This window comes from Drosophila teissieri, chromosome 3R (assembly GCF_016746235.2).
Source record: "Drosophila teissieri strain GT53w chromosome 3R, Prin_Dtei_1.1, whole genome shotgun sequence".
NCBI lineage: Eukaryota > Metazoa > Arthropoda > Insecta > Diptera > Drosophilidae > Drosophila > Drosophila teissieri.
The window spans coordinates 24,789,855-24,817,809 of NC_053032.1; the positions used below are offsets into that span (position 1 = coordinate 24,789,855).

Consider the following 27,955-nt stretch of genomic DNA (forward strand, 5'->3'; position numbering starts at 1 on the left):
TGTGGGAACTGGTCACATTTCCGTGGAGGAAAGTGTTCAAATTGCAGTGGGTCGGCCAATTAAATAGTTGATTTCCTCATTAAATTATGCAAACTACGAATTGCTATGCATAAAACTAAAATAATAATTATCGAAAGGAAAACAACTGAAACTAAAACACAGTTTATTAAAACAGGTAATAAAAACTAACCATATATTAAATGCTACCAAGATACATTTACTTAAAACTCGTGATTAGTTAAGTAAATAATTAGCTACCTTTATAACTTAAAATAGATAAATGTTTGTTTGAGTTTTCTAGCACGTTCTTTAAGATAGCTCTATCTAATCGCTGCTGTTTACACATAAGTAAATACTCCTAATTGCGGCGCCCCAAGATCTGCCACAGATATAAACCAGATGCACGAGCCCATTTGTCGGCTGCATTCCTTGCACAGATCATTAATCAGCTGATCGAGTCGATCGGTAACTCAATCCGCTGCATTTCGAAGACACAACACTTTATTTATTTATTTAAAGGCGTGTTCCCTTCTAGAAGGCTGCATTCCCCGCCCCAGTGATTGCAACTATTTATAATACCCGCTGCTGCTCCATCTCTCTCTCTGCCAACTAAAATATATCCGTGCACAGATATCCAGATATCCGACTCTCATGCGTCGGTTTCGCACATGAAAACACGTAAATACGTAAACAAAAGCGTACCATCTTCGCCCCCGATAAACAACAAACAAATGGGTATTTACTCTCTCTCTCGGATGGAGAGAAACTTCTGCCCTTTGAATGGTCGCAATACTCAAATTCTGTTCGAATGCTCAGCGAATTTTCTCCGCTCATTCGCCCGCATTGTGTGGCGAGTGGAGTGGCCAAAACAATCAAGTGAAAGCGCTGAAATTGTATTGTATGTTGCGCCCAGCCAGCTAGCTCATAAACACACAGAGTAAAAACACAGAGTCGAAAAGTCGGTGAAAAACTTTCGTCGGATACTGTGATACTGTGATACGGCGATACCACTGTGTGCTGCACAAGAGCAAAGTGCACGGCGCACCACGGCGGAGAGAGAGTTCACAGCTCCCAGCTCCCTGCTCGCAGTTCCAAGTGGCAAGTGCCACCAAGTGGTATCTGAAAATTATTTTACGGAACTAACGCAGACCCCGGGGCCTCGAACTCAGTTTCAGATTCACAGTCACAGTCAGTCGCATGCGAGAGTCGCTGACGGGCGGAGCTGAGAAAAAATTCGGAATCGCAAACGGAATCGCAATCGGAATCGGGAATCACACAAATCGGAGACGAGAAGATATATAGCGCATAGACACTGGCACTGAAATTCCCGAAAGAAAAAATGTGCTCGAGTAGAAGATGTGCGAGTCGGCGAGTGTTCAACTACATAAATCGCAGCGGAATCAAATGAGTTTTATTCAATCAACGAAGAAAGTCCGCCCACCAAACGGAAGTGCTATATATATATACATATGTACATAGATTGACTTGCGTCTGCCAGCAACGACATCCCGTATAAACTAAGCGAAAAGGTAAAAGCGAAAATGTGTGTGTATATGTATGTATATATGTATGTGCGGGGAAGTACACGCCTTTTGGGTGCACCGAAGTGAAATGCTAACTACGAACTGCTTGTAGCCCAAAATGGCAATGCATATATTTGGTTGCCTTTCCTAAACTAAAAGAAAAGGGAAGTGTGTGTTTTGCCAGACTGCCAATGGTTTTTTCAGTCATCAGCCATCAGCTATCAGCTATGAGTGGCGGAGCAAATGTGCGCTGGGCTTTGGGCCAACTTTGCGTAGGGTCAACATCCTTTGACCCAATTATGGCCAAAGGAACTGCACAATCTGTGCTGCCAATTGGCAATGTGTCCTTCTGTTTTGTTGTGGTTCCGTCTGGTTGGCTGGTGTCAAGCCGTTTATAATGCGCCTCAATTTCCGTTTGCCTTTCCTTCTGGGCCTGGCCTAAACGCATACCCAGTAATAAACCCCCCTCCCCCGCTCCCATTATCCTTGCTTGCTGCTGACACGCCTCAGAGTTTTGCAAGCGAAAAATTATGAATAGCTTGTGGGGTTGCAGGGGGGGGCTTGGATAAGGACTCTGGGGGGCGCTAAGGACATTCGGGGGCGGGGATGCGGGTGTAGTTGGTGGTGGGCGCGGCAGAGCAGGCGCACTCCTTGCAACTCTCTCGTAAGCTTTCTCGCACGCTCTCGCGGCAACTCTCCGCGCCAGGACAACCTTTCCACCACCCCCAAGGATGTGCCTAACCTACCTTTTGTTGAATTCCATTTTCATAGTATGTAGTATGATAAACGGCCTGTGGTGTGTGTGCGTGCGGCAGTGTGAGTGTGTGTAAAACCGCTGTGGGAGTGTGTGTAAGCAGGTGATTATCTGTTGCCGTCGTGTATTTATCTCATTGAGGCATTTCAATGTGGAATGCAGCCCGCTTTTAGGCGCTTTCAACGTGCTCTATCGCGTTATATGGCGACGAGTCCTTAAAGTCGGAACCATGGGCATAATATGGAGTTATTCTGCGCACAATTTACGCCCAGTCAATTGTTTAATCAACAAGTGACTGATTCGTATCTGTATGTCACATATCACAAGCTGCAAAAAGTGTAAACTTTTGTATACTGACGTGACAGCGGATATGGCTATAATTAGAAATGATGACTATTATTTTTACAAGCTTCAGCTTTACGCGAGGTGATATTTCAAGTGTTGCATGAAAGTCGGCTAGAATTATTAAATGAGTAATGGCTTGGAATTCACCTTACTTCATTGCATATATCAAGAATGTATGAAACTCCATTGATTTTGTTTCCACTGTCACATTGTGAGCAGACATTACTGGCGTTATCTGCATCTCGCAGATGCAATGTGGAATGTGTCACGTACATATCAAAGATACTCGAAGATATTCCAGCGCGTGAGAAGCACTTCATCAGGAGCAAAGCTCCACTCGACACCCACTGACTTCCAATCCCTCCACCAGACCACCCACTCTGCACACCACCCACCATCCTCCTCCACCTTATTGTGCAATTTTTTTAATGGCAAAGCCTCTGCCGATTGAGAGCTGCGCCTGAATGGGCGGTTGGGAGGTTGGGCGGTGGGTGGTCGGCTTAAATGGAAAGACGGGCTAAAAGTCATTAGGGCTAAGAGGAGAAAAGGCCTGCGAAGCCACAAAAGCCGAAGGCGTTTTAATGAAGCACACTTGACAGTCATAATTCATTTGCAGCAAATCAACTCAGGACAGGCAGGACAGACAGGACCGCTCTACCAAAAGGTTAGGTCTTGTCTTTTAGCGATTATAAGTGCAGGGAAGTCCATTAATGGAAACCCATTAGCACACAGGAAGAAAACATTGTCGTACAACGTGAAAGGGTGTGCTTCTTGTTGGGGGTTTTATCATTAAAGCATAGCGTATTTTAACTTTTGCTTTCATGAAGTTGTAATATAAAATATATACTTATATTTCAGCCTCTTACGACAATGGGCAAGGATCAGGAGTTCCTGGAGGCGGCGCGCAACGGCAACATCTCGCACATCGAGAAGGTGCTCACCCAGAAGGCGAAGAGGGCCGGACCGCTGGCCAGTTTGCGTCATGGCACCGGGGTGAATGTCCAGGACAGTGGTGGCTACTCCGCCCTGCACCACGCCTGCCTGAATGGCCATGAGGATATAGTGCGTCTGCTGCTGGCACATGAGGCCTCGCCCAACTTGCCGGACTCCCGGGGATCGTCGCCACTCCACTTGGCCGCCTGGGCAGGAGAAACGGAGATTGTGCGGCTCCTGCTGACGCATCCCTATCGACCGGCCAGTGCCAATCTGCAGACAATAGAGCAGGAGACGCCACTGCATTGTGCGGCCCAACATGGTCACACGGGAGCACTGGCCCTGCTGCTGCATCACGATGCGGATCCCAATATGCGCAATTCCCGCGGCGAAACCCCACTGGATTTGGCCGCACAATACGGCCGACTGCAGGCGGTGCAAATGCTCATACGTGCCCATCCGGAATTGATAGCACATCTGGGCGCCGAATCCTTGGAACGGGGCACACCATCACCATCGTCGCCAGCATCGCCCAGCAGAGCGATCTTTCCGCACACCTGTCTGCACCTGGCCAGTCGCAATGGGCACAAGAGCGTGGTGGAGGTCCTATTGTCAGCCGGAGTCAGTGTCAATCTGCTGACTCCTTCGGGAACTGCTCTGCATGAAGCGGCGCTGTGCGGGAAGGAGAATGTGGTCAGGACACTGCTGAAGGCTGGCATCAATTTGAATGCCACGGATAATGAGGGACGCACGGCTCTGGACATTCTGCGCGAATTTCCGCCGCATGTCACCAAACACATTGTGGCTGTGATCAACAGTACGTATGCGTAATTTACTCACTCACTCATACACTCGTGTTTGCCTTCGTTTGCATTTAAAAGCAGTGCATTAATACTGTGTATCAAGCTAAAGTAATATGCACGCAGAGCTGACCCAATTTATACCTCATGCTGATAATGAAATGCATATAACAACAGGTCTTTTGTTGTTTTCTGTTTCGTTGGAAGTCTGATTAACTCTTAAGTAATCACATAAGAATGCCTGTATACCCTTTACTCAGATTTTATACTTAAAGGAATATTCTTAAAATACATTAAAAAATTCAATACATTTACTCTCATATTTGTTAATATATTCTGTAATTTTTTTTATTAACTAATATTTCTGTTTCTTATCCTACAGACTTCCGTAACCAAATGGATACCGATGAGGGCGACGAGGTGATCTACAGACAGCACTCAGGACCACCGAATTCCGGACGTGGCCAGAGCAAGCACCATTCGCAGCAACAGCCACCACTTAGCAATCACTACCATTTCAACTCGAACAATCACTTGCTGAATCACTCGCACTCCATGCAGCAATCCGGATACACCAAACAGCGACTGAGTGCCGGAAACGGTGGCCCGTACAACGGCGGCAAGTCCTTGGACAGTGCCCTCCAGCCGGAGGATCGTTTCTACCAGGATCTCAACGCACACTCCCCACTGCATAGTCAGAAGTAAGTGAAATCCTTCTATCTAAAGAAAATTACTATATATTTTTAAGTACACTTCTTAGTGAAATGGGTGGTGGCTACAGTGTGAGTCCCTCCTCATCGCTGAGCAGCTTTGAGCCGGCCTCGGTGTCGCCCCGCTCCCGCTGCTCCACTGGTGGCCTTGGCCAACCCATGCATATGAGCACCTTTGCACCGGCTGGTCCACCCAAGAAGCCACCGCGGCGCAACCTCTCCGTGTCGCCAACTCACGCCGGGCCGGGCCAGCAGTTTAGCTACAGCTCACCATCCAGTCAGAGCCAGAGTCAGAGTCATGGTCATGGTCAGGGCCATGGCCAGAACCAGGTGCGTCGCCAGCCGGCCAGCGAAAGTCCCTACTCCCATCAGAGCCATGGCAGTGTGGGCGGCATGAGTTTCGATGAGACTCAATTGAGGGAGCGCCAACGGAACGATCGTCTTTATGCGAGTGCCAGGCAGAGCACACGATCCGCCATCGCCGGCGGAATGAGCCTGAGTTCGAGCAGTAAGTTCTGGAGAGGATTTCAAGTCGGTTACATCGTATAACTCTATTTATTACAGATGACATGTTGGACCGTCAGTGCAGCAGCTCGGAACTGAATAGCGAGACGAGTGTGCCCAATTCTAGTGGCGATTCCCCGGCCACCAACTCCATGAAGCGACCCATACCAGCTCCTCGAAGCTCGACCACCAAGCTGTCCAAGGAGCTCCTCAAATCAGCCGAGAGTGCTACCCTCAAGTCGTACAATCCCAATCGTAAACTAAAACGCAATCGGAACAGCAGGTGAGCTATGAATGTACTAAGTTAGTCTAAGTTACTTACGCTTTTCTATGGTTATTAGTATGAAACTGGTACTTAAGCAGTATTTTCGAATATTTCAGTGGTGCAAATGGAGCTGCCAAATCCAACGGCGGTGCTGATGAGAATTGCGAGGCCAAGCAGCAGATACCCAGCAGCCCCACCCACTACAAGCAGCCACCCACGCCGGATCACCCGCCGCCGAGCTCCAGCCAGGCGGAGCGGACCATCCACGAGCGGATCAGGCCACTCAGCCAGGAGTACAAGCGCAGATCCGCGCTGCTCCAGCTCCAGGCAGCCCAGCAACTTATGATCGAAACGGGCTCGTCGCCTTCGAAACTGCTGCCCACGCTGAGTACTCCGGGCTATGATTACGATGATACGGTTACGGTGGTGCCACGCTGTCCGGCGCCATCCTCCGGATCGCTGAGCTCCAGCATTTCGTGCTCGGATCACAGTCTCTCCCATTCCACGGACTATGTGGAGGAGTTTGTCAGCGATGTACCCTTTGCAGGTTTGTTGAAAGGCGCCTCTCAGCAGCTCAAGGAGCAGCCCGAGGTGAAGTTGAAAATCCAGGAGGAGAACAAGCCGCAGCAAACTTTGCCCAGAGTGCGTCCTCCCATTCCCACCAAGCCAGCGATACCGGAAAAGAAGTTCGCCAAGCCGCCAACCACACCAACCAATCAATCGCTGGAGGCCAACGGGAATTCCTCCAGCGATGTAGTAATCAAACCACCACGATCCCCTTCCAAATCACCGAGCAAATCCTCAAACAAATCGCCGGCCAAGTCGCCAGGTAAATCGCCAGCCAAATCGCCAGGAAGTGGTCATTCGGCAGCAAGGAATTCCATCAATCTTCTCAGTCCCTTCAATGCGGAAGAGGCGCGCAAGAAGATCTCCGAGATTATCGAGAACTTTGGCAGCGGCATCCTGAACACCAGCATCACGCCCACCCACGACATCGAACTGGACTTTGAGGACATGGAGGTGCCCAACGAGCGCAGGGAATTGGCCACGCGTCTCCGCGCGGCAGGATTGCTGCATCTGGAGCGGATACTGTTCGAGAACGGTTATGATAACTACAAGTTTGTGGTAAGTGCCTCAAGTGGAATTTATTTGGTTGTTTATTGAGCTAATTGAGTTGGGTTTCTCTTGCCAGCACAATGTCTTTGAGGAGCCCGACATTCCGCTGCTCCACATTCCCGAACGCGATGCCCCCAAACTGCTCCGCTTCGTGCAGAGTCTGCCGCCGGCAGAGTTCCAGCCACAGGTGCCAGTGAAGACGCAGCAGGAGAACAAGCAAATGGGTGTGGCCACCCTTCAGCAGTGGCTCAACACCATTGCCCTGCCGGAGTACCTGGAGTTTTTCAAGTGGGTACCACCACAAATACCTCCATGACCACCCCACTTCAAACATTTTTCCTGTTTATAATAACTTGCAGTAAGCATCTGTACAACACCATCGAGAGTGTGTGCGGAGTGTGGGATGTGGAGCTGCAAACGGTGCTGGAAATCAACAAGCTGGGCCACCGGAGACGCATCCTGCAATCGCTGGCCTATATCCGCCAGATGCGCGACAGTGACTCCAAGTCGCAAAAGACGCCGCTGGGCGAGAACAATGAAACCAATCAGCTGACAACGAATGGCAATGGAACTGCCAGGGAGGCACCAACCCGGTTACCCGCCAATCCCGTACATCATCGCAACTCCATCACTGGCTATCGCAAGAGTCGGTAAGATATGTTCACTAGATTTCGGGAAACACCTTTCTCTAAGCCAGATGTTTTCTATGCCTTCAAGACCCGCACCACCACCGCCGGCTCCGCCAGCCAGGAAGACAGCCGCTCTGCAGATACGGGCTCCATCGGAGCTACTGCTGGGTCTGCCGGCCAATCTTAGGACCACCGAATGGCGCCACTCGGCGCAGACTTTGCTCAACGAGCACATCAATTACGAGGTTCAAGTAAGTGTGCAAGCGATTATAGAGCTTCCTTTGCGTAAAAACGCGAATTCTTAAGCAATACAAACAGTGCCTCAAAATAATAATACTAATATGCTATACCTTTTGTACTTTTTTGCCTTGACAGTACCTCGGCTCAACGGTTGTGAAAGAACTACGTGGCACAGAGTCCACCAAGAAGTCCATTCAGAAGCTGAAAACTTCGGCTGAGGGTGAGGTCAAGTTGGGGTCACCACTCTCGCTGGCAATTTGTCACCGTGGCGTCGAGTTCAAGGACGTGAGCACTAAGGTGGGTGATTTGCAATATTAATGTAGTTTGTGAAAAGCCCTTACTAAAGGTGGTATATATGACACAGCGCACCATTTGCGAGCACGAGATTCAGAACATCAATTGCGCGTGCCAGGACTCGGAGGACTTGCGGCACTTTGCCTACATAACCAAGGAGCAGGATCTGCACTACTGCCACGTTTTCCTGGTCGAAAGCACTGTGAGTATAAATGCTTGATTGCCGAGGAAACTGGACATACTAACTCCTAACTGTTGCAGGACCTGGCCAGCGAGATCATCCTGACTCTGGGACAGGCCTTCGAGGTGGCCTATCAACTGGCGCTGCGCGATGGAATCTCGACCACGCCAGCACTGCTCCTGGACAATGGAATGCTGCAGGGCGAGTATTGTGGCGGGAAATAGAGCCAGGACCTGGCCACAGGAAAGCAAGCACAGCCGACACCAGCGGCATCACTCAGGCCAGGTCACAGTCTCAGTCACAGTCTCAGTCGCAGTCACAGTAACAGTCACGGTCGCAGTCACAGTCGAAGTCGCAGCCTATGCGCCAAACTATTTTGCCTCACCAACTATGGGGCACTGTTCAAGTTGTAGTTAGAGGGAATTTTTTGTAAGGCAACTAGTAGTTTTGTAGTCCTTGCGCATTTGACTTTTATACGGGAGCGGGAAAATGGGGGTTTTTTTCTAATTATTTAACTATTCAAATGGCCAAAGAAGAAAGAACAAACTACAAACGAAACGAACAAGAAAGACTCACAATCAACAAAAGGCACAATTTTTTTATTTCCAATTAAGAGAAATGCACCAAATACAAAAATGAAGACTTTATTAGAGCTTCATCAATTCCAAGTTTAACAGAAAGCTTTCCTTTCCAATCGACTAAATTATTAGAACATTTTGCAAAGAAGAATCATCATTAGAACATTTTGCAGGGGTAACAATTGCATCCCGATTCCAAAAACATATTGAGATATTGCATTTATGTGGTAAACAAAAAACGATAAACAATAGTAAATGAAAATGTTTTAGCAAATTTTAACATATTAAAGAAATGGAAAATCACGTTTGGCGTACGAGCGAGCAAATTAAAAGATATTGGCTTATTAAAACAATTTTATTAATGTTGAATGCTAAAGGCAGAGAATTAAATTGATACAGAATTAATTGAAAGAGCAATGCAAAATCATATCCCGCATTCATGAAGATCTATAACCTATTGGCTAATCACATTTACCATATATTATACATATGCATATATACATACGACTAACTCTAATATTGAATATGTATGCGTGTTGTTATATAATTTTTAATTGAATATGTAAGCGAATCGAATCGAATCAAATCAAAGGACAGACAACGCATCAAGTTATAAGCAGCGAGTTGCTTACAAAATGGTAGAAATGTATTGACGAGTCAGCCGCATTTGAAATATGCTTTTGAGAATATTTTACGAATTTTAAAAATAACTTTTAACTAGTCCCTTAGTTGTTACGTAAGCATTAATCAAACCACACGTGTATTTGCATTTATTCGATTGTAAAATGTGTTTCTCGTTTGAGGCCAGGCCTCGTTGTTATCGCTATCATTTCGACTTGATTTACGTAGAATACTTATGTATTATGTAATTATGACTTTGGATCTAGAGGCGTTTTCTCGACCCCTTTCTATCGATGTATGCGAACGCTTTAAATGTTAGCCTGCTTGTGGTACAAGAGATTCCATTGAGTACCTACCTAATCAATACAAAATCGAAGATTATTACAAATAAAAATACAAACTCATCTTAATCCAACTTTCTCTGGGCAGCAGTTTGTTATGCCATAGACACGCGCACACGGAAAATAAATCAATTTTATTAAACTATATATACAAAACTAGTACTCAACCAGCCTAGCCCATAACTAAAGAAATTTAATAAAACCACAAAACAAAAGCAAAAATCCACATATATACGACATGCAGATTGCAAAGTTGTGACAACGCAAATTCAAAATTTTCAAGTGTTTATCCGCAGCAAAAAGAATGAGCAAAAACTAAAAATGACGGAAAAATACTAAATAAATACATAATTAACTGAGGCCACAAGTTGTTTAACTCTTAACTCTTTTTTGTTGGCGGGGTCAGGCGGCAATTTAAACGCCTCGTGATGTCAATTAAGGCCCACTTTCCCACAGGCCACGAGATCCTCGGAGCCAGAAAGAAGACAAGAATTGCTGGGGGGAAAATCAGGGGGAAAAATCAGGGGGAAAACCTCTCGATCAGTTACACAAAGGCAAACGCGTAAATGCGAATTTAATGTGAGCCGGTTTGCGAAGCGGCGCGTTGCCTTGTTGGTTTTTTCTCCGGCTAAATGCGTTAACCATTTGATCATGCGAATATTAATTGGCTCTGGCCAACACCGCAGCGCAGTTCGGGCCTAATGTTGTTGGCCATCCAATCGAGGCGAAGATTCAAGCCAGCCAGAATGACGTCGCATCGTCGTCTCGAACGTGAGCTTCACATTTTGTCTGCCAAAGAGGCAAGTCGTGTATGTGAATATTATGAGCCACGAATATTTAAGACCTTTTACCATTTGAGATAAAATCTGTTGAAAATGATTTCGCGCATAAAATCTGTAAGCGATTAAATATTAAGCATGGCTATGCACTTTTGATTAAATCTTAATGTGTTATTAATTTCCATGCTAATTGGAGAGGTACTCCACTCAGAGTCGACTGCCTTAAATTTGGTTACTGGTTTTTTTAAAGCTAACTAATTCATAATAGTTATTGATTTAAAAAGTTATTAGTTTTCAAAACCATATATTAATGTAAAAGTACCACTTTTCAGCAAAATTATTTGAATAAATTTTTTGTTAATTGGCATAAATATTTTTGTATCAAAGAAATATATATATAGTAGCCATTATCTTTCTGTTACCAATCGTGTCACGAGTGCATCGCTGGTCGGCTGCATTTGATGCCTCATCTTGAGCCAACGGCTTAAATTATTGTCTCTGCGTCTCACTCGCGTGCAATTTGTGGCGCGCAGCTTATCACAATTTCATTATTATTTTTATTATTATTATTACAATTACTATAGCTATTGCCAGCATCGGGATGCCAAAAGTCCCCCCCTATCAATGGCCATTTCACCGTCTGTGCGTTTATTTGTAATTGAAATTGCGTGACTTTATTCTTTGATTTCGCTATTGGCCAATTGCGATTGCCATTCTGGCCGTAATGTGCTTTTTGCGTACGAGCTCGCGAGTCCAACCTGTAAACTTGCACATTTTGGCCTCTCATCCGGTGATTTATGCCTCTAACGGCGCACAATAAAGCCCAGAGAAATGAACAACAGAAACCAAAAAACAAAAAAAAAAGCATCTGGCGAGCAAACTTTGCCGGCGAGAGCTTTCATTGCGCTACTGCCAATGCTGTTGGCCTGGTCCAAATGCCAGCAAGCAACGAATATTTGCCCAGCCCTTGACAATCTCAAGTTCCGCCCCTGTGGGGGAGTATGTTTGTTTTTTTTTTGTTTTTACCAGGGGGGTATTAACTATGTGCATACATGGAAGTGGAAGTGAGCTGGTGAGAAGCTTTCCACTGCTTGTTCTGCCCTCCAGTTGTTCCTGAGCGCCGGCTACGAGTTGTACCAAAAAAACCGCCAGACGCCAACAAAATGTGGTCAAAACGAAAGCGTTTTAGGTGTGAACATTTGCACTCAACTTGTAAGTTTTCGCTGCGACAGCTGGTATTTGTTTCAAGACAATTAAAATACTGCATTTAAAACTATTTTATAAAAAATTAATTTTTTTAAATTATTATTTATTATTAAATGAAAAAGAATTTTAAAGTGTATAGTCCATGCAAGTAAAATAACCAATGAGAGAGAAAGGCGAGCTACAAAATTTGGTCGCAATTCGCCGTGAGCTTTGGTAAAAAATCGTTTTCCTAACAGGAAAATGACTATTTCATTCCAAAGGAAAGTTGGTAGTTGTAAGTGAGTATAGCCAATAAAATGATGATAGCTTCGTTGGTTTATCACTTGTATAAACAGATTTATATTTTCCATCAAATACTATACAGTAAAGAAATAGAGATTGAATTTGGGCGCAAGCTTTCGCACAGTTTTCCTTGGAACAGAAGCGATTTTCATTACCGCCACAACTGGAGAAAGCGAATGGAAGGCACATTTGTTGCCTATTAGAAAAAGCCTACATAACGCAATGGCCTTCACATTTACCCAATTCGTGGGGCAGGTAACAAAAAGCTGTAAAAAGGTATTAATGAAATACTTATTCCCTTTTTTAAATAAAATACTTAAACTTACCCTTCCGCTTTCTTGCACTCTGAACTATTGAGACAAAAAGTCTCAAAAGGCACAATAACTCTATAGGCAGTTCCATTTCAAAATGTGCTCTGAAATTTATTTCATTGGTTATTTATACTCTTTACAGCTAATGGAAATGTGGTCTGAACTACACAGGACTTTAAGAACCAGTAATTTCAATTAAATAGTATATAGATTTTTATTATATTCAAGTAAATAATCGTAGAAAAAGCCATTCAATTTCCATTTTTACTTCTAGGAGCAGCTATACGTAGACGACCTGACTTTCGAGCCTTCTTCCAGTTGTGTCTGCCACAATACTCCATGCAACTGTCCTTGGTATAGAAAAGGTTACCATTGCCCCCACAATTGGAGTAGATGAAAGGAAGGCAATTGGATTTTTTGGTATTGTAGAACCAGAGTTTCCGGCGGCCCCTGCACTTTCCGTACTCCGAACTTTGAAGGCAAATCTCTGCGAATCAGGACTAATGTCAGTTGATTTATGGTTAAGATAAGTTATAGTTAGCAAACTTTTGCGTATAAGGTATTGTTCCTTTTCGTACTGCTCCTGTAGGGAATCCGACTCCATGTCGACAGCCAGGATCCCAGCTGCCAGGCAGAAAATGCAAATTATTGTGAAACGCATCTTGGTATTTGATACCAAGAATATGAACAAGAACCTGGACACAAGCCTTTTATATAGCCAATGGAGTGCACTGCAGAAAAAATAGAACAACTAAAACAGCATAGCTAGCAAATAAAACTGTCAAAATCCTTATAGTTCATCTTAGACCTTCTCTCAGTGTACTGTCATAAAAACACCTGATGTATTGTTTTCAAAGAATAATTTTCGCCACCAACTGTTTTGCGAAAATAATGTGAAAAGTGTTTTGGGCAAAACGTATGGGAGATCGAGTAATTGCACAATGTGTAATCGGGTGGACAAAAATTATGCGACCGGTTGGCGAGCATGCGAATTCAATTAAATTTCTCAATAAATTACAAGTGCAGAAAGATACATACATACAGAAAGAGAAAAAAATGTGTAAAAATAATCGCACGCGTTTGCACAGGCGCTTCAGTTCAGTTCAGATGCATAAAATATCTAAAAACCAGCTAACTGGTCTGGGCCGGCATTTAAACCGGTACTTAGCACCCCGCTCGGTGATCTGTAAACTGTGATTACGCAAGTGCAAGTGCGGTGCAAGCGGCGAACACGAAAACATCACCTTAACTCACCTGAGATCGCCCGAGATCACAGCGACGCACATCACACATACGCCGCGTTGTACGATAGCGAAAATCGCAAAATGAAAATCCAAATGAAAATGAAAATGAAAACATCGGAAAAACGACAAACGGACAACGCACAACTGAAATTCTAGATCAAGGCCACGCCCGGCTAGGCCCATAAATATAAATCCACATCGCCTATCAATGTGCGTTGGCACACGCAAAATGCGTAAACTAGTTTTTTGCTTTTGGCTCCAGGAGATTACATGGAGCGGGAGGATTACTGGGGGCACCTCGCAATCAAAGGAAGCAGTGCGTCGTCGAAACGGGCAGCAACACGATAAATTGTCAGGCGAATGCATTTTGTCACATTTGGCTATTTTGCATTTGTAAATTACAAGACAAAACACTTAGCAGTCGCCCAAAGAAAATTTGGGTTGCACTGGCACTGGCACTGCACCCAATTACACATGAAAATGTAGCTGAGTTTTTTGCTTGTGGAGCGACTGCCAAATGTGGAGCACTTTTGCTTACTTAATTTATTTATTAACAGCAATTCTTGGAGTAACAGTAGCTTAGAAAAAACTATAAAGGTTTACGAGATCTTTAGTAGTAGAGATACTTAGATACATTTTAAACCCAAGATACTTTTTTGAAATTACATGTGTTACTTGTTAATAACTTTTTGCAAAGTAATATTTTGCCATTTTAGACCAACAAACAAGTAATTTTTCTTCATAGCCTGATACCTATTTATTTGCGCAAAACTGTGTCTGAACACAGCAACTTTGTAAGAAGTTTGTTTGGAATACTATACGACTGTTGTTATTTCCGAAACGAATTATGGTTGAAATGCCAAATAAATTATGAAAACATTTAATTATTTTCAATGCCAGCAAATGGATTTTTCCTTAGGGTTCTGATTCGAAAGCAAACTGGGCCATTAAGTTATGGCACAGCATTAGCCAAGTGAGCAGCATTGGCCTTCGCTGGAGTGTCGGCCTTCTATAAACAAATAATATAAATTATTAAATAAATACAGTTAAGTTTGGACTTGCGGCTGGCGGCCATGACAATTTGCACTGAAACCTTTAACCGAATTGATTGCACATAATTTGAATTATTTAAATGTGGCATTTGACTTTTCGCGCCACCTCGCAATTATGGTCATTTGGAATTGACCCTTGGGGCTGCCAAGGCCAGGAAGTTGGCTTATCGCCACCTTATGATTGATGACAGTTGGCTTGCGAAGCTGTTTTTTTTTTTTGGTTTTCATCCTGTTATTTTCGGCTGACACGCAAATGAACCACATGGAAAATTGTGCAATTATTGCTAATAAAAATGTTTATGAACATTACCTGTTACCCGAGAGTCCGCTACACCGGCTAGTGATATGAATCACCATAAATCTAAGAGCGGTATAAATGTTTATCGCAATTTTATAATCATCCCCAGTCCAGACCTGGCCAAAAGCGACCCAAAACAGCTCACTCTGCGTGAATTGGCCAGATAACTGCGCGTGAGAACTGCACTCGCATATGAATAGTTGAAAAGTGATGTATCCTCGAGATACTCTTTATTTTACAGTTTAACACCAAAATATAAACTTATAATCTAGATTAGTCTTCTATTACAGTAATGTCTGTGATATATAAAATCCGATGCATTCGCATCAGTAACTTGTTTCGAAACTTCAATAAAGCCAGTTGGTTCGGAAAAGGCAACTCGAAGTAGAGTATGCAACATAGTTAGGCTTTGGCCAATTCCGTATGCGTTTTATGATAGGGAAATTTTTACGGCAGCGATTGGAATGGCTGAGGATAGAGAGCCAGTCTGGACGAGCAGTGGGTTAATTAGCAGGAAGCTGGTGGAGGAGGAGGAGGAGGAGGAGTAGGTGCCCCACGACGAATTGCGGGGCAATAACGCATCGGAATGGCCAAAAAAGCTTAAACTGCAGCAATGGAAGAGGCATTGGTGGAATGGAGTGGAATGGTATGGCGTGGACTGGACTGGATTGGCCTGGCCATTGGCATTGGTAACGAAATCCGTTGCGGACATGTCCAGGACTACTGGCCTCTGGTCGCCTCTCGACGACGTCATGGTTAATTGGGCATTCAAATGTCAAGTTCAATTTTGGGCCACATTAGCGTTACCTATAAAAGGGCCGTTCGCTGTGCGCTCTGCATAAAATGAGATTTATTGTTGCATTTTTCTGCTACTGGTGGCAATGGTCCGGTGATCTGGGCCTGGCCCAAAAATAAACAAAAAAAAAAAACAATTGGCCAAAGAAGAAACTCGTTGCCTTGGCCGCCGCCAGTTGTTTGCCTTTTATCGTTTTTGCGCCATTGAATAATTCGCAAGCAGGGCATTTGTATAAATTGGAATATTGTTAGAAAAAAAATGCAAGTAAAATTTGCGAATTGCATTTACATTTGGGATACTTTTTAGTTATTTATTTATTTATTTTTCATAGCCATTGGCTTAAGTGCGACGTTGACGTGCCACTTCCGCTTGATCTAATCGAGCTCAAGTTGGACTGCTTTTTTATCAGCTCTCAAATGCTCGAAGTGCATATATAAAATGCTTGCAATTAATTTCAGTTAAATAGCCTGGCTCTTAACTATTCTAAGTGCAGCCAACTGGACCACCGAAAACTGAAATAAAATCAATAGAAAAAAAAACAAAACGGCTCAGTGGCCGACTGAGCTTTAAGTCAAAAGAAGTATTTCGGCTGCAGTGGTCGGGCATAAATCAAACGATAAGTAAATTAAAAGCCATAAATTTGCAATTAATTTTTAATTTGTGCAAATTGATAGCCATCAACGTGTTGCAACTGCCAATAAAAAAATTATGCCAAATAAATCATGAAACCTAACAAAAATCCGTGATCTGACATGGGAACGCCTTCAAATAGTTGGACGCAAATTATCAAATGAGTGTAAAAGTATTGAAGGATATTTAAGAAGCTAAAAGAAACCAGATTAATGTCGATAAGAAAAGTACAACATGATATGGGAAAAGTAGTGAAAAAACGACTTTTGATGTATTAATCAATGGGAAAGTCTTAATTAAAGTAATTACTTCAAAGGAAGTTGTAATATAAGAAACACATATATATTATATTATTATAATTGCGCAAATAAGTTGAAAAATGTTTGGCTTTTACTGTAGCAATTTCCCAGGATTATTTCTATTTTCATGGCATTGCAATTATGAATTATACGCCAGCGTTATCATCTGGCTTCAAGAAATTCGTCTTAGTCAGGCGAAACAGCGGGCCAACAATCAAATTGCATTAGCCGTGGAGTCTCTAGTTGATCTCTCCACCATTTCACGCATTTCAAGCCATATAAAATGCCCCTGGCTACAACCTACGCATTGTGGCCAATAAACAAAAGTGTGAAGGTCTCGCGGGAAAGGTGCAACACGAACTTGTGACCCTGAGTGGACTCTGAGTTGCAAGTTGGCCATCCTGCTGCTGCTGCTGCTGTTGTTGTTGATGCTGCATTGAAGTCAGCGAACATTATTGGATGTGATTAATTATACTGACATTAATTCGGCTAATAGAAATATATCTCGTTGCGTTGAAAATGATGTTGACGTGATTGTAATTGAAGTTGTTGGCCCATGGTGTTGTTTCTGTAGTGCCTGTTGTGCCTGAATGGCTGTTGTTGCCTTTAACCTGGCTGTAAGAAAATTGCCTTCGCCGCTGCGTGCTGTGCAGTTTATTGCAAATTTGTTTGTATTTATGATAATTGATGGGAAGAAATGGTGAAAAGCGCTTATGAAAATACATTTTGGCAGCGCGCATTTATCAAAACGATAATTGGCGACTGTTTGTATCGCCGTTGTTTGCTTTCACGCCACCTCCGGAGCCATCGGATAATGATAAGGCCAATTGCATGGCATAGTCACTTTTTTTCTTCTTTTTTTCTTTTTTTGCATTGGGCCCGAAGTGCTAGGCCATTTTGAGAAAGTTCTGTGGGGTTGTGTGCCAACAATTAAGCAGAAATGTCCGGGCCATATAATCAACTCGACTCGAGCAGCGGCCTGAGTTATTTGCCACGCAACGTCAACGTATTTAAATCAATTACAAACAGCAATTTGCCGCCAGCCCCAACACCCCTCCACCCCTCCACCCCTTGCCCCACAATCAAGGCATGCGTTTGTATTACAGATGGGATGACAACCAGAAACAAGCTGCATGGCCACAGTGCACAGTGGGCCAAAAACGATGCCTCTAAAGGCACTTGAAGTATTCTGAGATATTCTGAAGTTATTCTGAGTAAGTTTGTTTCTTTCTCACAAAGTTGGATTCCTTCTCCAAGTTAGCAATTAGAAATGCACTTTTTGTGGCATAATTGTGCTGGCATGCCCACAGTGCGCTGGTCGTGTTAAGTACGCGTGAATTAATGTGTTGCCCGAGTCAGTTCGTCTTTGCTCTCGCGGGCAGCATCTGCCCCAGTCAGTTGGCCACGATTGCGGAGATCGCGCTGCCCCCCTTTTGAGCCAAGAATTTAACAGCCAAAGCGCCGCCTGGCCAGGCTAACTGGCAGCCTGGTAAACCAGGCGTCGCGTAATTTACGTCGATTTGATGTTGCCAACATAAATTTATAGCGCGCACATTTTTCGCCAACGATTTGTTGCAAGCGTCGCCTTCATGTTGCTGCTGCTGCGGCTGCTGCAATGTCGCTGATGATGCTGCTGCATGTTGCTGCTGTGCATCTTGCTGCTGCTGCTGCTGTTGCTGTTGCCAATTGCTATTGCTGCGCTGGCGTGCTTTGATTTCGCAGAGCAGCAGCCAACGCAAAAATGTCGCAATACAATAATGAAAAAGCAAGAAAACTCATGTTGGCATGCGGTGGTTGTTGGATTTTTCGCAAGCAACATTTCTGCCAGAGATTTTTATTGACTGAAGAGGCCGCTGAAAATTAAGCAGCAACCGACTTTCCGAAGAGGCGCCTGCGTGCATGAAATATAGTGCTACACCGAGAGAAAATCATAGATTACCATTTCCATATGGTAAACTTCTGCAATGGAATGTATGTTTTTCTCCAAGTGCACTTGTGGCACATGTGTGCTTGTGTTGCATGACATGTTCGAGGAGCAGGAAGTCGTTTTGCGTTTCGGTTTGCCCCGTGTTTTGGCCACATTTATGAGTTGCTCACGGCCTGCCAGTTGCTGGTGTGTTGCAAGCGGCTGGCAAGCATGCAACGTGCCACTTGTTGCGGCCCAGTCGCTGGGCCAAAAGGATAATGCCAAATATGTTGAATAGTGATGATAATGCCAAAACAGAACCCATCCCTATGGCGTACTAACCGTCGGTGTCTAGGCCAACAAATGATGTCATTAGTGGCAGCTACAGCACGCAATGGGAAATTAAGAAATTAAGTGGCAACAGTTAGCAACTCGGCGGCATGTTGCTGCTGTACAATGGCCGGCCGATGTTGCCACCGATGTCCCGAGGGCAGCACGCCAGTCTAATTGCAATTGGATCAGAGATCCATGCAAATTGTTTTGCCATGCAAAATAGCTGGGAACTTTGTATATAAGTAAGTAGCTGCCACATGGAGGAAGTTACCAATGGCTGGATGGTGGATGGTGGGTGATGTTTGGGGGCACAGCTCCGCCTTACCAATTACAGGCTAGATACGTATTGCCAATTGACAATCGGGGTTGATCGCAGCCAAGAGCGAGTGATTTATGCACCGCACCATTTAAAGTCCGCGGCGGTTCCATAAACAAATTGTCGCCGTGCTCTCTAAATGGCCATGGCTCTCTGCCGCTGCCATGAAATTGAGCTGTAATTGAATTGCAGTTGCACTCAGGATATTGGCCACTATACGATGGGTTAGGAGTCCACCTTTGTGCGGAAAATAAAATAAGTTTCATGTTTCAGAATTTGTTAAGTCCCTCTTTAAAACCCAAAATTGCAATTTTAAGAATGATAAAATATATTCTTTCATTGAAAATCCTGCTTAAACTATTTATATTTGTAATATATGCATTCATAATTATTTAACAAAACTTAAAGCCATAGCATTAAACAATTGAAGTTGATACTTCAATTTCTTGCCACAGTGCAATTGTTGGCTCATTCGATTTTTTGGCCATCTTGCAATTTATTGCACAGCATTTCACAATTAAAACACCGACCAGCGAGCCACGTCATTAGTTTGGGCCCAAACAAATATGGCACACAACTGTGTTGTGTGTGTGTGTGTGTTTGTTACGAATTCAAACATTTTAACATTTGTTTTGGCCCGCTGATAATTTGCTGACTAGCTGGTTGGCAATGCAACAATGTTGTGTCGGCCCAAAAACATGCACCCATTTGCCCAATCATTCCAGTGGCTGGCAACAAGATAAAATAGTATTAACTATATGTATGCAAGTATAGTAACGTAAAAGAGCACACTTTTCCAATGGCCTGGATGTTGATCTATAATTACAGAAAAGCGAAAACTGAAAACTGAAAACCAAGGATCGAGGACTGAGGACTGAAAGCCGAGCCCAAGTATAAATATCATTGTCAAATGCGCTTTTAATTGATGTAGACAGGCAGCGAACACATTGGACAGCCGAGCTGGACACTCGAGTTGGCCAGGCTCAGTCGATCTGACAAGCTCGCATTAGCAATAAAATATCTAATTGGAGTTTTCCCCCCTCTCCCCATGGAAGCCCCCCCTACCCCGTCGGATTGCCTGGGCCAGATGAAAATTTCATTTACAAGCTGGCCGGGGTAATCGAGACTTTTGTTTAGTTGAGGTTTCTGTCGCTTTTATTTTTTGTATTTTTTTGTATTTTTTGCTCGCCATTCGTGTGGCTCTATAACGTGTACCGCTCTATAAGGCGTGATTTATGCCTTCCCCTGCAAATTTATATCGCTTTTAATGAGTAATTTACACAAAATTGCATTAATTTGGCGGCCAAAGCCCAGACGCACGACAAGTCATGGCAAATTTTCTGACATTTCCTTGATTTATTTTCCCAAAAATATATAAATAGTAGAAAAACATCCAAATGGTAATTAAATACCTGTTGAGATTTTTTCGTAATTGTAATTGTTCAATTTGAATTGACTTCATTCTTTTGGTAGGCCGAGCTACCAAGAAAGTGTTTGCCAATTAACGCAAACATAGCTGGCCAGTTGACCAGTTAGTTGGCCAGTTGGAAAACTTGGCCTGTTGCAATGATTACCATATGCGAAAGCAGTGCAAAGCCCGTGGAGATGATTTAGTGCCCCACCATCTACGGCCATCTACAACTACCCATGCGAATGTATATATGTATGTACGTATGAGCAAGTGTATCTGCGGGATACACATTTTAATTAATATGTACAAGCATCACCTAATGAAGCCGCTGCTCCAGACAGCCGGCCAATACGTGACCAACACGGCTGTCAAGTATTTTTGGTATTTTTACAACACCCAAGCTGCCACGCGAGATGCACTGAAAAAAACAGGGATTTTTAATTGCTAAAATAACTAACTATATGCTGGTAAAGTAGTTATGTGGAAGAATTCTATAAAGAACATATAACCATAGCCAAGATAGAAAGTATTCATTAGTAGCTCTTGAAGATCATCAAAAGTCTCTATTTATATGGTAAATAATATTTCTATTTTATTCTATTTTGTTTATCAAATGATGTGTTATAATTTCCAGTGTATTAAATCAGAGAGAAAAGATGGAAGGCATTTCCATAGCCACTGCGAAATGCTGGAAAATGGTGCGAATGCGAATGCCACTGCAAGGTGGCTTACATTATATGGCCAAAACACCTAAGGCCATGATTTATAGTTTGTGGTAAATTAAGAAATTAAAATGCTTTTATGGCCAACTGGCCGATCCGCAGCTTCTGTTCGCGGCTCAAATACCCCGCATCACACCCCTCCGCCGTTTTTGTCAGACTGTCGAGTTAATTGCCAAAATGTTTGATTAGATTATTTCTGTGCAAAAGCCGCCCACGCCGAATAAAAAATGAAAATTAAAATAAAAATAAAAAAGCAGCCCCCAGAAAAACACAACCACCCCCAATAGCAAAATGATTTTCTTAATTAAAATTTTGGTTGCATGCCAGGCGCAAAATTGTGTGGCTCAAAAGGCAGCAAATTGTTGCCAGATATTAATGTGGCTTTGTAATTGGTTTTACTCCAAGTCCAAGTCACGTTAAGTCAATTAAGAGAAATGAATTTTCGTATATGAACGGATTGGTTGGATGGATGGATTGCGATGGTGTAGCAATTGCATAATGCCATGTTATGCAGTTGTAAATTGAGTGAGAAAACTTCTCCAAAGCGCCGCGTGTTAAGGGTACATTATAAATCAAAATGGTTTCTTCAAATTAAATGCATACCTAATTATGTAGATATGTGTATATGAGATGCTCAAATATTCTAGCTGCTTATAAATGATTTGGAAATAGGTTTCATTATTTTAATAAATTGAAATTATGTAGTGTAGACAACTCTTTGACAGTTTTGCGATAACGTATGAATTTGTTTAATGGCATCAAATTTACGCAACTTCTTGGTCTAGAAAGATAGCAATGTAGCCAAAGAAGATGGCGGTGGAGAAACCTTGGACCACATTACCATTTAAGCTCCATTAGCAGCGCCAAATATTCGAGCACGATGAGTTTAATTGGTTCCCGAGCTGGCAGCCAGTTGAATCGAAGATGCAGCAACTCGGCGACATGGTAACATGGTAACATCGCCACTGGACTTGCAACCATGTTGCGCCATCCACTTGTTGCCAACGAGGCGATTGCCCGTCCAAATTTGGACCGCTCTGCGTTTGCGCCGCTCGAGAACAAGCTCGTTAAACGTTTTCCTATTGCAATTGCGCTATAAATTCTACCAAAAATGCAACTAATGAAGTGTTATGAAAGGTGATCATAAATCGTTGACTTCGATTGCCCATCGGCAAGATGCAGGGGATCAGCAGCCCATACAGACCCGCTTAGAACAGCAATGAGATGAGAATCGTAAGCTCGATGAAGAAGCTAAAGCGCTTGAAGCTTATCACATGCGACAGATGTCGATGTCACAGACGCAAGTTCAATGATTTTTGGGCATACCCTGGAATTAGCATGAGAATTTCAGTACTTTGTACGCACCGCAGTTGTTGAAAAACTAATATAAACTTAACTAAATAATTTGTTACTTAAAAGATATATACTTGCATAACAATACCCAATGGCACCTCTGTTATGTACAACAAGCAATTCATTCCCAGGTATCAATCAGTCGACTTCTAAACTTTCTAAACCTTTTCTTATCGCCATTTCATTTTGTGTGCTTAAAAATTTACATATACATTTATATGTCAATCGCCGCTGTGAGACAACGAAATGGAAAAATGTTATACCGATTTCAACCTTCGGCGAATCAAGATGTTACCCAAAGGATGGACTCCTTTGCTACTCTTCCTGCTTGTTTCCACTGCCTGTGTCATCCAGGCATCCGTGGCAGCTAGTTTCTGCACCAAGGCAGATCAGTGTGCTCTGGAGGAGGACACCAAGACAGTGGCAGATTCGGTGCAAGCGCGCTACGATCACACCCGCATCTACCAAGTGGAACTGGCCAGCGAGGAGCACGTGCGCATCTTTCAGGCTCTCGAGCAGGCCAGTGACTCCTGCTCCTTCATGGGTCATGCCCGACAGCCGGGTCAAAAGCTCACCATTATGGTGACGGGTGCCAAGGTGGCGGACTTCGATGACCTGGTGCACAGTTACAATGTGACCCACCGGGTACTGAACCACAATTTCCAGGCCCTGATCGATGCCAACTATCGCGACGTGGCCCCCGAAGACACCAAGCCCGATGAGTTCGACTGGAAACGCTATCATCCGCTGGAGAGTATCAACGCCTGGCTGAGGAATCTAGCGGAAACGCATCCCGCAGTGCATTTGGTGGATTTGGGCAGCAGCGCCCAGGGAAGATCCATTCTGGGCGTGAAGATCGCCTTCGACAACGAGAATCGAACCACTGTCTTCGTGGAGAGTGGCATTCATGCACGCGAGTGGATTGCACCGGCCACGGCCACCTATATCATTGACCAGCTGGTGAACTCCAAGGATCCAGCTGTCCAGGCACTAGCTCGCTCCCAAAACTGGTACATTTTCCCCAGCGTTAATCCGGATGGATATCTGTACACCTTCAACGGCGATCGCATGTGGCGCAAGAATCGAGCTCTCTTTGGCATCTGCCGTGGCGTGGATCTCAACCGGAACTTCCCATTTCACTGGAACGTCACCGGAGCTAGCGGAGATCCCTGTCGCTATGATTACTCGGGTCCATCGGCGGGCAGTGAGGTGGAAACCCAGTCGATGATCAAGTTCATAGAGGAACGTGTGGTCAGTGAGCGCATACGTACATTTTTGGCGCTGCACAGCTACTCGCAGATGATCATGTTCCCCTACGGACACAGTGCCGAGCGTGTGGACAACTACCAGGATCTGACGGAGATTGGTCAACTGGCAGCGCAGAAGATCAAGGATGTGAGCGGCAGGATCTACAAGAGTGGCAGTATCTACGAAACCATCTATCCCTCGGCAGGTGGCTCCAAGGATTGGGCTCATGGCCAGCTAAAGATACCGATTACCTTCTCGTACGAGCTCCGTGGACCAGCGGACAGCGAGGATCTGTTCATTTTGTCCGCCAAGGAGATCGAACCCACCGCTGGCGAAGCCTTCGCCTCCATCCAAACGATCGTGCAGGAGGCAGGCAAACGTGGCTATTACCAATGAGAGCCCTAGTGGGGGCACTAGCTGCAGCTCCGGCTCCAACTGAAATACCAACATCAACTAGAAATCCGAATACGAATCCGAATCCGAATCCATGCACCAGCACCAGCACCATCTGATGGGGATGATGATGATGATAAATGTCGTCTGGCCTGGCAGTTCACATGAAAAACACATTACGCGCCATCGTTTCTTAATGCTAAATAATGATGGCAAAATCATGACACAAAACCTCATAATAATGTTGGTAAATCAAAGCAAATATAGTCAGACTCGAACAACCTTACAGAAATAGTTGCAGGCATTACAGTTACGATGCATTGTTATAATACACTACGTTTGGGGGAGGATCTTATGGACTTTGTGATTGGTGCGGTAATTCGAGTAATAAATGGAGGTAATAAAGGAGTTTTTGTGGAATAATGGGGCATTAATAAACTATTTACAGGTGATGCTTTTCAGAAAAAGCTAGTAAGTAACTTACAAAGCTGAAGTAGAAAACGCGAATTCTTAAGCATTTGACTTATAGGAACTAAAACAATATAAAAACGGTTTGAGCTAGCATTATGATTTGTTTTATGTATAATTATAGAGTATTGGAGCAGCTGACCTACCCGATTTAGTTGGATTTGTCAGAACGGAGCCTGGCAGCTGACAGGCGAGTTATGAACCTGCGCAGCCTCGACAGACAATATGCATGTTGCACTCTGGCGCACAACTGCAACATGGACTGGCAACACCAGCAACACACATTGCCGCCGCCGACATGGCAGACTTGTTGACGGCAATTGTCGGGTTTTTGTTTTGGTTTCGCATTGTTGTTATGGCCATTATAATATATATATGTAGTTAGTAGGAGAGCTATGCCTGCCACACATGCCCCACACTGGCCGGTTAATAATGTTGCTGCTGCGGGGATGCCCGTTGTTGTTGTTATTGCTGCCGCTGCTGCTGCAGATACTGATGTTGCTGGCGATATTGATGTTGCCATAATCACGATCTAATTTATTTACAAATTGTGTTGAAATCATACGTTCAAAGTCGTGTTTAAAAGGTTCTTTATGATTTATGCCAGCGCTGAAATGCGCCGCAACTACAACAATGGACAGAACAATTGCCGGCTGGGAAAATATTTCTCACAGTCGTCGCAGCGACGCGATTGCCTGCAAAATTTGTATTCGTCTGCTTTTATGTGCACCTAATTGATTGGGGCAAGTGGAGGAGCCAGCCAGCCAGCCAGGCAGTCAGCAAATGCAACCAGGAACTGCGGCGGTTCCTACCACCAGCTAGCTAATTTAGATTTATGGCGCAAATCGCAACTTGATGCGTGATGCCGCCGAGACAAGCCGCCTGTTCCTCCTCCTAAATTTGCTCCACCTCCTCATCTGACCCAAGCGGCAGGCAGGAGGCAGGAGGAGTGTTGCATGTGGCCATTTGTCATCGGGATCGAGGATCGTGTGCTGCAGCTGCGATTTCAGGCCGCTCCAAACGGGCACGAACTCTCGCCGAGTGCAACAAATACAAATACAAAAAAAAAGGAATAACAAGGAATCTCTTTCTCCCGCGCCGACTGTTATAATCGCGCAAATGTTGATAAATTGAACGATTGCTGATTTTCACGCTGCAATTGCCCGGGGCCGTGTCACTGTGCCAGCTGGGAAATAAACATATCAACATGATAAATAAGAGGAGCGGGTTATCAGCGGTCCCAGGAACGCGCGCAGTCACACCGGACACTCTCATGTTGCCCGAAGGACAGCCTCATAAATCAGCGGGCAACTGGACAAAATGTGAGCCGTTTTAATCGCTGATTTCCGCTTCACAAGAAATGGATATATAAAATGCGCCAAGGCGATGCGAAACAGGAAAGTGAGATGAAGTCGGCGAGCCGAAGTCATGATACCCTGGACGGTTTTTAAATGGATGCCGATACTCTATTCTACAGACATCAAAATTTAGATCAATCGATCTCTACAGTTAGCATATTATCCTTCTATGTTTGGGATATTCATCTAATTTCAAATTCTAATTCTGATAAAATTGGATATTATGTTCTAGTAGTAAATAACCACCATTACAATTTTAAAACAAATAGTAAATAGTTGCAAAAGTGAATGATTTAACCGACTCCTAGCCTGAGTTCTATAAGCTATGCTCATCTTACAGCCAAGTGGTTTTGGGAAACAGGTTTGCATATCGGACAGAACGGACAACTTTAGGGCCGACCCTCGCACTCTACACTGCACTGCACAAATGGGTTATTACTTAGTGATTTTGTTTATTGAATTATGTGTTTTTGTTTTGTTTCTGTCGTTTTGTTGTATTTGAGGGCAACTCTTTCAGCTAGTCGCTCATTGGATGAACAGTAAAACTAGGTTTACAAAACTTTCGCCTCGGACAGATCGTCCAGTGGCTTGCTGGGCGGGGGGATCTTGTACTCCGTCTCGGGCGTCTCGTAGATCTTCTCCTCCTTGGGCTCCACAACGGACACATTGTCGGGCAGCGGCTTCTTGGGGCCGATCTTGTTCTTGGGATCGTAGGGCAGCATGACCTTGACCTTGATACCGAGCACTCCCTGGCGCAGGAGCACATGACGGGTGGCGGTCTCGACGTAGTCGTTGCACGGATCTCCCGAATGGATCATCAGGCCATCGACGAACTTCATCGACTTGGCACGCTGACCACGCAGTTTGCCGGACACGACGACCTCGCAGCCCTTGGCTCCGGACTCCATAATGTAACGGAGCACACCGTAGCAAGCACGACGGACGGCCAGTCCTCCGGTGAGCTTGTACCTGAGCGACTCAGCCTGGGCAATGGCGCACAGACCACGAGTGGCAACCTTCTCGGCGTACAGCTCAATGCGTCCGGTCTCGAAGTTGAAACGCTTCTGCACCATGGCGGTCAGCTCCCGGATGCGACGGCCCTTCTCACCCAGCACCTGCTGGGTCTTGGTGGCCATGATGATGATCTCAGTGCGGGAGGGGGTCACACGGACCTCCACGCCGGAGTAGCCATCCTCGGCGAGTTCGCGAGTCAGGAACTCGTTCAATTCAGCCTTGAAGATGCCATCGGAAACGAACTGTATTTGGGGGAAGAAGGAAAACCATTATAATCCGCATTCCATATCCATTGCACATAAAGCAATCTGCCTCCTTGTTGTTGTTGTTTCACCACGCGTTGTTGAGCTCCACAATTTTTTTTGGGACGCCCATCTGCTTTGAGGTTAACTCCGAAGCCGAGGAGTTTTCGCACTTTCCGGCCGGGTTTTTCACACAACTCCGGTGAAACAACGAACGTACGGACACTGCATTACATCCTGGTGCCAATCGTGGCTCGTTTTGCCTCATTTACCTTGCGTTTCTTGGAAATCGGAAGGGTCGCATTCATTTTGACGTCGAATCGGAAACGTGGTGCGCAGAAAAGAAAGATGCCGGTGTGACCGCGCGACAGACGGTGAAAAATACCATGCGGCCTCAAAATAAATACCACTATATACCAACTCGGTTTTACAAAATTACACTTATTCACTTTTGAATTTA

General features: G+C 44.4%; 5 protein-coding genes across 7 annotated transcripts; 2 read left to right on the forward strand and 3 right to left on the reverse strand.

Moving 5' to 3' along the window:
- On the forward strand, window positions 1–10,156 carry LOC122619457 (ankyrin repeat and SAM domain-containing protein 1A). 3 transcript variants are annotated; one of them, XM_043796420.1, is made up of 13 exons: window positions 2–175; window positions 1,170–1,529; window positions 3,481–4,372; window positions 4,738–5,056; window positions 5,104–5,573; window positions 5,630–5,852; window positions 5,951–6,959; window positions 7,027–7,238; window positions 7,310–7,600; window positions 7,668–7,830; window positions 7,955–8,116; window positions 8,184–8,315; window positions 8,375–10,156. In XM_043796420.1, the coding sequence occupies exons 3-13, from the start codon at window positions 3,493–3,495 to the stop codon at window positions 8,516–8,518; spliced, it is 4,005 nt and encodes a 1,334-aa protein (XP_043652355.1). In that variant the 5' UTR covers window positions 2–175; window positions 1,170–1,529; window positions 3,481–3,492; the 3' UTR covers window positions 8,519–10,156. The 3 variants fall into 3 exon arrangements, with proteins under 3 accessions (XP_043652356.1, XP_043652355.1, XP_043652357.1); XM_043796421.1 differs by lacking the exon at window positions 1,170–1,529 and having other exon boundaries at window positions 1–175; XM_043796422.1 differs by lacking the exon at window positions 2–175 and having other exon boundaries at window positions 1,031–1,529; window positions 5,116–5,573.
- A 1,731-nt stretch (window positions 10,157–11,887) lies between these two features.
- On the reverse strand, window positions 11,888–12,518 carry LOC122621411 (kunitz-type serine protease inhibitor PILP-3). The gene is given in 2 exon segments (XM_043799262.1): window positions 11,888–12,367; window positions 12,428–12,518. Coding segments are annotated over 2 exon segments (375 nt in total). The 5' UTR covers window positions 12,504–12,518; the 3' UTR covers window positions 11,888–12,068.
- On the reverse strand, window positions 11,888–13,080 carry LOC122621412 (amyloid-beta A4 protein). The gene is made up of 3 exons (XM_043799263.1): window positions 12,959–13,080; window positions 12,428–12,899; window positions 11,888–12,367 (listed from the first exon to the last, which is right to left on the reverse strand). The coding sequence occupies exons 1-2, from the start codon at window positions 13,071–13,073 to the stop codon at window positions 12,664–12,666; spliced, it is 351 nt and encodes a 116-aa protein (XP_043655198.1). The 5' UTR covers window positions 13,074–13,080; the 3' UTR covers window positions 11,888–12,367; window positions 12,428–12,663.
- Window positions 13,081–22,997: 9,917 nt separating this feature from the next.
- Window positions 22,998–24,821, forward strand: LOC122620306 (zinc carboxypeptidase). Its single transcript, XM_043797701.1, has one exon. The coding sequence runs from the start codon at window positions 23,019–23,021 to the stop codon at window positions 24,414–24,416; it is 1,398 nt and encodes a 465-aa protein (XP_043653636.1). The 5' UTR covers window positions 22,998–23,018; the 3' UTR covers window positions 24,417–24,821.
- A 1,850-nt stretch (window positions 24,822–26,671) lies between these two features.
- Window positions 26,672–27,924, reverse strand: LOC122622604 (40S ribosomal protein S3). The gene is made up of 2 exons (XM_043801181.1): window positions 27,768–27,924; window positions 26,672–27,495 (listed from the first exon to the last, which is right to left on the reverse strand). The coding sequence occupies exons 1-2, from the start codon at window positions 27,801–27,803 to the stop codon at window positions 26,791–26,793; spliced, it is 741 nt and encodes a 246-aa protein (XP_043657116.1). The 5' UTR covers window positions 27,804–27,924; the 3' UTR covers window positions 26,672–26,790.
- Window positions 27,925–27,955: the final 31 nt, after the last annotated feature.